The sequence below is a fragment of the Gymnoscopelus braueri genome (assembly GCF_963280865.1).
Source record: "Gymnoscopelus braueri genome assembly, contig: SCAFFOLD_532, whole genome shotgun sequence".
NCBI lineage: Eukaryota > Metazoa > Chordata > Actinopteri > Myctophiformes > Myctophidae > Gymnoscopelus > Gymnoscopelus braueri.
The window spans coordinates 2,391-12,500 of NW_027660854.1; the positions used below are offsets into that span (position 1 = coordinate 2,391).

At 42.0% G+C, this 10,110-nt stretch overlaps 1 protein-coding gene across 1 annotated transcript in view; it reads right to left on the bottom strand.

Annotated features, from left to right (window-relative positions):
• Positions 1 to 4,529: 4,529 nt before the first annotated feature.
• Positions 4,530 to 10,110, bottom strand: part of LOC308081130 (semaphorin-3ab-like) — a gene marked incomplete at its 3' end in the record, with an annotated part of 13,987 nt that continues 8,406 nt past the window's right edge. Inside the window, exons 3-8 of the mRNA XM_080457525.1 lie at positions 10,026 to 10,088; positions 9,670 to 9,789; positions 8,959 to 9,052; positions 8,416 to 8,535; positions 5,906 to 6,051; positions 4,530 to 4,644 (exon numbers count right to left, since the gene is read on the bottom strand). Of these exons, the coding sequence (XP_080313651.1) occupies positions 4,530 to 4,644; positions 5,906 to 6,051; positions 8,416 to 8,535; positions 8,959 to 9,052; positions 9,670 to 9,789; positions 10,026 to 10,088 (658 nt within the window). The remainder of the gene's footprint in view (positions 4,645 to 5,905; positions 6,052 to 8,415; positions 8,536 to 8,958; positions 9,053 to 9,669; positions 9,790 to 10,025; positions 10,089 to 10,110) is intronic.

Below are 10,110 nucleotides of genomic sequence, written 5' to 3' on the forward strand. Positions count from 1 at the left end.
ATAATCTTTAAAAACTATAACAAAGTGAAAACTGAAGTTAGACTAAAAGTTAAATCCCATCAAATACAGCACAATGTATGTACAAAGAAGACTTTTAGGCAGTTTATATTCCAAAGAATTAATCGACTTATATCTGGTTTTTCATTTGAAAAACACAAATAAAAAAGCATTATGTTCTTTTTTAAAGCCATGGCGTGACCAACCTCAACAACAAAAGAAATAACATCAACAAACCACAACAAATACAACGCAGAGAACACAAACAATGCATGTCATGAAAAAGAATTGTATTATAAAAAAACAAACAACAAAAAAAACACGTTTTCTATGAAGCAAAAGCACATGTTTACAAAACACAAAATACTACTAAAAGAAAATGCCACAGCTGCTGCAAACAGAAAATCTCTCATCTTAAAGCAACTAAACTATAGTGATTTTGAAGAATCATAAAAAGGAATCTTGTCAAATTAGTAATTTACCTGGGTGCTTATATTATGTATATTTAGTTTAACAGTTTGCATTACATTTGTCTTATAAACCATTCAGCTAAGGATTGCTTTTCTCCTGTGATGATATAGCCTGACAACTAATTGTTTCCCCAGCTGGTTAACCATTTTATATGGTTGTTTATACAGTACGTATATTATGGTGTTTGTTAACTGGTTTACTCTCTGATGAAGTATGACTAGGGCTGAAACACATTGAGTGTGCAATTGTCCTTATTATTTGTCTTAGGCTTTATTCTATGAAGATTGCCTCAGACCTGACCAGATCCTTTGAGTCATTTTACGTTTCTCAACTCAAATTTGTGGGGGATTGCATTTAAGATCCAAATTAAAACCCAAAGGCATGACAAGACTCGGGCAGTAACAGAGGCCATAAAAGTGACCAGTCTATAAAAGTGACCATAAAGGAAATACCAGTATATTGATTTATATTGTATTTGTGTTTGAGTTTAAGGACAGCACAAAGTAGCAGCCACAAGTACTGGTTCAAAACCTCATCGCATGACTGAAGTCGATACAACTATTTACAACAGTGAATTCATCTGACCAAGCCAGACAATGTGTCTAGTGTTGACCAGATGTATGATTCAAATCTGGAAGACTGAGAGCAATCAGTGGCAGCTATTGTAGATGTCCACCTTCATGTCTTTATTCTGTATCCACCCTGCAACAGGGCTATATGATTTGTCAAGGAAGCAGAACCGAATTAGAATATTGTTACACAAAACTGTAGTGTCTCTACACCAAAATGGGTTCCCCTAACTCTTTAACGATAGACATTTTTGACTTGATCTTTTGAAACAACTCCTCTTGGAGTCGGGAGCTCAACATATCAGCACTAGCATAACTTTAATCATGGCTACATCGGTCAGAAAATGACAGATGTTTGAAGGCCATAAACTACTGTATAAGAAATAATAATATGCAAAATAATGCACACATTAAACTGACCCACAAACAAAAGTCACCGGAAAATGTAAAGAAAAACCTTTTGGATACCGCTCATTAACATAATCTTACTTATATAAGCTGTGAATAAAAGGCCAGTGGTTTTGTTGTGACATATCTGATACAGTAGCAGACAGATTGGTCCCACATGGTACCTGATCCTCCTCACCTGTATAAACAACCACTGTGTCTTCTGACCTCAGCAACAATGACAGCCATTGTCGAGCTGACAAGACCACTAACCCCAAATAGTCTTGTTTTAGCTTCCGTTATCCGTGATAGATGACATTGATACAGTCCTCTCTCTCTCTCTCGCACGCCGGCCAGCGCACACACAACACACACACACACACACACAAATCGCCCATTTAACAACAGGTGCACCTCATTATTGGTCACGATTTCCCAGGGGAACCCCCTGCACTCTGCCGTTGGAGACCCTGTCCTGTTACTAAAATGCCTACAGCCTCACACCACCATTGCAAGCAGACACCCAGAGCCCCTGTATTATACAGTTTCTACTATGAAGGACCTGCAGACAGCCATGGAATTATGGGATCTGTACAGTAACAGTACATGTGAATCATCTGATATGTGTACAGTATGTGAATGCCAGTATTTGTGTGTGTGAAAAACCATGCACATGGGTACATGATGTACGTATGTGTAATCAAGGTTGTATTGTACATACAAACAGATAAATGCATCCTGTGATATGTGTGTGTGTGTGTGTGTGTCTCAGTGTACAGTGGTCTTCTTATCTCTATGATCAGTAGTGTTAAACATGTCTGCAGGCAGGTTGGTTGAGATTTTATGATCCTGACAACTCACAACTTTCTGTATATAAGTGTGTGTGAGATCAAAGTTTGTGCACAAACAAATATGCCTCCTGCATATGCGGGCATAGATGTGTACTGTGTGTGTGTGGTGTGTGTGTGTGTGTGTGTGTGTGTGTGTGTGTGTGTGTGTGTGTGTGTGTGTGTGTGGTGTGTGTGTGTGTGTGTGTGTGTGTGTGCGTGCGTGTGTGAGAGAGGAGTCAGGCTGTTTTACTCTTCAGTCTTCTGTTTACACAGACACACTAGATAAGGAGTTAGTTGTGTCTCTATAACTCTCTCGCTAGCAATTTCTCTCCATCTCTCTCTCTCTATCTGCATTCTTTCTCTTTCATTCTCTATCGATCTCATGCATCTTTCTCTCTCCATGTCTCTCTCTCTCGACTCTCCGTCTCACTCGTTCTTTCTCTGTTTCTGTTGTTCTTTTTCTCTATGAATCTCTCACTATCTTAATTTCCTTTGTCTCCTTCTCTCTCTCTCTCTCTCTCTCTTGCTCTCTCTCTCTCTCTCTCTGTCTGTATTCCCTCCTCTTCAACCCTCTAGTCCTGTATCTATCTTTCTTTGCTGTTTTCTCTCTCTCTTTCACAATCTATGACCATCTCTCCTGCTGATATCTCTTACCATGGACCATATAATCTGTACTGACAGTAGACTAGCTTGTGCGTAAGCAAAAACACAAACAATTTAAAAAAAGTACACAAATAAATTCACAAACACAAAAGGAGAGGATGATTCTCAATGGTATAAGCACCGTTCCTTCAAATCATCTATTCATGTACAAAATGGAAGCCACTTGGAATCCTGGGCTCCATAATAACATATCACAATGGGCCCCCAATACTTAACGATACACCCTATAAACTATGACATCTTTGAGGGCCTAAATAATCACTCAGGATTTTGCTGTGCACCCATGGACTCTTCATCAGTATTGGTCCCCTGCTACTTAGCATACATATTTTACATGTTAGCCACTAGCTACCACTCTTGTGTGTAGAGCAGCTGAACAATGAATATGAGAAGTTTGAATTTCCCAAGCAGCTTCCCTCTGGGAAGGAGAAACGGCATAGCAGTTGTTGATGACTTCTTGCAGCAGTAAAAGCCGGATTCAAACTTTGTCATACGACAGTGTCAAACGCCAGAAATAGTCGTTCTACAAGTTCACAAAGCATCACATCACAACGCTTTGTGAGCTTATAGAGCGGCTATTTTCGGCAGATCTACACATGCAGGAGGTTCAGAGACATGGTGAAGGCCCAAGATGTCGATGACTCACTTTGTAGGAGCATTCAAATACACCCGCCTACATAACACAGCCTCTGAATGCACACTCACACTCACACACACACACACACACACACACACACACACACACACACACACACACACACACACACACACACAGATGCTCTCTCTCACACACACATACATGCACACGCACATGTACAGCCGGAGGACACATGGCATGGATCCTTGATAATGAACAAACCCACGGCAATAGAATGTTGAGGCCAGTTGCCATGGTTATGAAGGCTGAAGCATGAAGTCAAACCCAAGGTGACCGACAAGGCTGTCGATCACCGTGGTAACGAAGCAACCACCGGTGACCACATGACCACAGGGTGGAAAGCAATAGAGTCCAGAAGATCACACACACACACACACACACACACACACACACACACACACACACACACACACACACACACACACACACACACACACACACACACACACACACACACACACACACACACACACACACAGTAATCCCAGCACTACGATGACTGGTCTCCTCCTATCTCCCAGATGATCTAAACTTCTTGTACATTCATGCATGTGTGATGAGTGTGACTTCCTCCGCGTTGCTACAGGAAAGAGTCAAAGCAGCTAACTAAAGACCAAAATGTCTTAATATAAGATGATGTCATCACGAAGGTCATTGCTGAATCTGAAGTGATTTGAATCATACATCTGGTCAACACTAGACACACACACACACACACACACACACACACACACACACACACACACACACACACACACACACACACACACACACTACAGCTTGCTTTCTGTCTGCCTGTGTGTCCACTATGCAATTCTGTGTCTGTCAGAGTGTGTGCGTACATGCATGTGTAAGTGTGCCAGCTTCTGTATCATTTCTGGTTGACTAAAAACATACGTAGTTTGTCAAAACCTGAACATGAAGCACTATTTATGTGTATTTTCCTGTACTTACGAAGTTGGTCGAAGTGTGTCTCCATGCCGTCCGGTCCAGGAACTGAACACACCATTCTGGCCTTCTGGAATGTGCTCCATTTGTTCACCAGGCTTCTCTGGCCTCCTATGTCATTCTACAAACACACACACACACACACACACACACACACACACACACACACACACACACACACACACACACACACACACACACACACACACACACACACACACACACACACACACACACACACACACAAGAAAGATAATGGAAGAGAAATGTTTGGGTTTACTGATGATATATATCTACATGCACTTATCCTCAATTAACTTGTAATAGATTTTTTTTTATCTGTTCTAATCAAATTCATTTCTATAATCCGATTACTGAATTTCACAGCTGAAAAATAGTTTGTAGCCTGTAATTCATTAAATAAAATCAATTTTTCATCAACCTGGTAGACAGGCCTGCAGGCATGCACCATAGACTGTAAACACACTTTAAGTATCTGTGTGGGCACAGCCACACAAACAGTTACAGATACATACACACACACACGCACCCCACACACACACGCACGCATGCACCGCACGCACAGACGCACGCACAGACGCACGGGCCAGAGATTATATTTTATCACAAGAGGAGACAGCGACAGTGGCAGTGACAAACGTAAACAGACACACACAGGCATCAAACACACAACATACTGTCACAGGTTCATACTGTTACATAAACACACTCATGCAGGCAACGTTAGACACACACACACACACACACACACACACACACACACACACACACACACACACACACACACACACACACACACACACACACACACACACACACACACACACACACACACACACACACGCTGTCACCATCACGTACACACCTGCACATACCAACACAAAGCTATGTAAACCTAATGGAGGAGATTGATTTAAAAGACACACACACACACACACGTACATACACACACGCGCGCGCGTTCACACACATACACACACACACACACACATCTTTATGCAAATATACACACATACAAATATACACACATACAACACAACATTGAACATTCCCCTTTGACTCACATACTTCTTATATAATAATAATAATAATAATACACTTTATTTGTATAGCACCTTTCATGACATGAAATGCAGCTCAAAGTGCTTTACAGAGCAAAAATACAATTACAGTTAGAACCAATTTAACAATAAAGCAAACAAAAATAAAATAAAATAAAATAAAAGCAAAGGCAAAAGCAAAGGCATAAAACAACATTAAAGACTGTGTGTAAACCCACTGGACAAAGTCGATAATAATAATCACATACTGTACACACACACACACACACATGCATGCACAAAATCACATATTCCAAATACCTTGCAGACGCGGGCCACTCTGGAGTAGAGGATCTTCCCAGCAGCCCCCTCGGCCTCCTGAGCACGCTCAGTGAAGAAGACGTAGACTTTATCATCCTCTGGGTTATCAGTCTCAGACAACGACGCTACCCGCACAAAATGAGCATCTGGGGAGAGGGAGGGGGAGGGAGAGAGAGCTCTTCATAAAAGCTCATGATGTCAAGGTCATTCATACTACAGGACAGTTGTGATGGCAACTCCTGCAAGAATATAATAATGCATGGTTTTCCGTGGTCATTTTCCTATGGGATTTTGAAGGAATCCGAATTCAAGAGGAGTCCCACAAGAAAGGTGCCTTGAAATCCCTAAATGAGGCCGTTCTTGGAGGAATAACTCATCATTTCCCTGCAGGACTACTTTAGAATCATACTCGAGAATCTTGGACATCGTTTAACCGATTAAAACCCAGAAAACATCTGTGTCATTTTAGATTTTAGCCGTTGCTATTCAAAAATAGATCTACAAGCTCACAGCACGTTTAGCTTTATGGTATAGGAGAAATGCTATCTCGGAGAAAAGAGATCTCGGACAAATGGGGCACAAAACTATGGTCCCCCCCAGAGAGCTGATGGGGGCTAACCAGGCATTTGAAAGAAGGAAGAGGTTAAAGAAGAGAGATTTAAAAGGAGTGACAGAGAAAATAAATGAGAATAAATGTGGGGAGAAAGCGGATAGAAAGAACGAGAGACAGGGGCAGTTAGGGAAACACAGAGAGGGGAGAGAAAAGAAAAAAACAATGAGGCAGGAAAAAGGAGAGGATGAGTGAGAGAAAGACAGAAGAAGGGAAAGCGATAGCCATTATAAATGGAAGACAGCACAAAAAAACAGAGCGAAAGAGAGAAGGAAGACAGAGGAACCACAATGGAGTTTACAAAGCAGAGAAAGAAGCCAACATGTATCTTGTTATTATCAGAGTCAGACATCAACGCAGGCCCTCATTTACACAAACACACACACACACACACACACACACACACACACACACACACACACACACACACACACACACACACACACACACACACACACACACACACACACACACACACACACACACACACACACACACACACACAAAAGGGAGCGTGGCTGGTGAATAGGAAGTAAATGTATCACTAACTCCATCGCGGACGTGTTTGAATGCACTAAAAGGAATAGATTAAAGAAGATGTCTAGATATGCAGAAAACGTACATGATGGTTGAACAGGGTATCTGAAAAAGGGATCATGGACCTTTATGTATACTGACTGCTGTAGTGACTGTAATGATCGATAAAGTACATTCTAATCTAATCTAAAGCAGTCATAATGAGACCTTCTACTGAGGTTTTTCTACATATGTTTTTTATTATAGCGTCCTCATTTGAGAGAAGATCCCAATACAATGGTTTGCCAATCGATGAGCTGTTTAATGTTATTTGGGGGATTTTCTGTGCCTTTACTAGATAGTACAATGTAGAGAGAGACAGACAGAGAACACGGAGAAAGAGCAGGGGAGTGACATTCATCAAATGGCCACGACGCCTATCGGGTCGCCCCAATTGATGAGCTGTTTGAAGCTACAATCCGGGACCTATTTTAACGAATATAATTATATTATTTTAACCAATCTGTAAGGTCGTGCATACAATTTCCATGGGGACTCTTTTACTCTGTGCACCCTCTGTGCACCCTGGGAGACAGGAAAGCACAAGTAATGTGTTTAGCATATAAAATGACATTCACTATCTCACTCACGTTAGCATAAAAAAATAATTACACCCAATTCATCTATGTAGTTTATGTGACTTGAATGACTGAGCCACAGAATAGCCATTCTGAGCTCCGTCAATCACGCCATGTCATTATCATTCCGCAGATGGCATGGCCAGTCCTACCACCCGGCGTCTGGAACAAACATCAGATTGTATGCCAAAAAGCACACACAAATGTTAAAAACAGACCTTCCAATAAAGGTTTTAATGGTAACAATTGCTTGTCTCACTTTATACACGCAGAAAACAAACGGGCACACACATGTCTGTATAACGCAGTTTGCCGGCTGCAAGACTCACAATAAGAAAATAATAGCCAGCACTCCGAAGTCCTTCTGGTGATTTTAAATCATGGATTAACGGACGCGTTTCGGCGCCAAGCGTCATCATTATACTAGTCATGTGCAATATATTATCATGCTTTAACTGTGTACCGCATGGTATGCTGTGAAAATATATTTTGCCAGTGATGAAGCTCTTAAGAAATATAATAGAGACTGAGGGCAGGGCCTCTGTTACATGTCCACTGAGGAAAAGGGAATCGTTGTAGTATAAATATTGTTGGACGTATTGGCAAAACTCTCACAGGAAAAGGTGTGGGATTAAGGGGTCAATCTTCAGGGTTCAAGAGTCAAAGGTCAAGGATCAGTGTTCAGGGTTTAAGAGGTCAGGTTTCAGAGTGCAGGGGGTCAAACTTTCATGGGTTCAGCTCCTTACCCTGCAACCAGGTGGAGTCGTACTGCTCCGTACGGATCACATGACGGTTGCCTAGGCTACGGAAGAAGGCGGAGTCTCGGCTCATGAAGTCCGAGGTGATGCCGGCATACAGCTCTCCGTCTGGACACACACACACACACACACACACACACACACACACACACACACACACACCAAGGCCAAATTATTTTCCTTGAATTTCAATTCATTACCAGCTACAACAGTTTAAACACTACACCATAACTGGGAAAAACATAAGCTTTGATTACAAGTTGATTCAGACGGCACCCCCACATATTCTTCTACGGTAAATAATATAGTAACATCTGGGTCCCTGATATGGGAGTCTCAACCTCACAAGTCGCACTCTGACGAAGAACAAGTACGGTTCAAAGGTTTGGTGTCATCTTAGACACATGAAATGGTGTAGAGGAGAATGCTCTTGTGCAGACTCCTCCTTTATTTATTAAGTTGACTTTCTTCTCATGCACTGTCATACACTACAGTCTCAGCCACAAAGCCATCACCATCAACAGTTCTTACCGATGACAGCAGAGGCCGTTCTCTGATGAGGGTCATATGGACACTTGCCCTTCCCACACTCTGTCTGGCTGTAGGACAGCAACTGGTACTCTGACTGGAACATGGACACAGAGACAGACGTTATTCAGACAGACAGGTTTAGACAGATGGGGAGAGTACAGAGAACGTTGGTCGCCCATCTAGCAGCTTAGACACATACAGTACACACATGCAGAGAGAGAAAGACAAGAGTTTAAGAACCAAGAGAGGAGTTTAGCTAGAAACAAGAGTTTAGCTAGGAATCAAGAGGGTTCAGGCAGGAATTGGAAGTCACAGAATCCAGCAGACTAACTTGTCAAGATCTGGAGGCTGTGTTGGATATATGGGCATAGGGGCAGACACCACACACAGTGGTGTATGATAGTTAAGCTGCTGATAGGACAGCCAATAGGGGATGCAGACAGGACAGCATTGTACCCTGCTGTTATCAGGGTGCAATGTTTTCCCTTCCAGTGACTCTCATAGACAGACCACCTAAGCATTGTTTTATGCCCAACTAAAGAAGATCCAACGTGGCTGCAACGATGGGCACATTCTGACAGCAGAAGAGAGTATTTGTATTTGTTTGTGTGTGCGTGCGTGTGTGAGAGAGAGTGTGTCTGTGTGCAAAAAAGTAACCAATAAAACAATCACTAAGAGGATCATGGACAGTTGCAGCCCTAGTGTTATTACCTGTTGGAAGACAGTTGTCGGTATGAAAGCACAGCGGGGATTGAAGGCTCCAGTGCCACACACATACAGATGGCTCTGGTTGTACGGCTGCAGAACTCTCAGGAAGTTAGCACACTCCAACTGCATCCACAGAGAGACAGACAAACCAAGAGAAAGACACGATACACAGTAAAATCATCAGTGTTAATTTAACTTGAGAGTGTAAATCAAAGCATGCACGACTGTTTCACAGTTAACAATGTTAATATCGGTGCATGAAACTAGGTGAACATGATTTTCTGCGTCAGATTATATTATATATTATAATATTGTGTGTGCATGCATGCATTCATGCGTATCAGTGTGTGTGATCTCACCTCTGGATCCTTCCCTGCCATGAGACATTCTTGGACACGGTCTGGACTGGCTGGCCAATACAGCTGAGAGAGAGATAAAGACAGA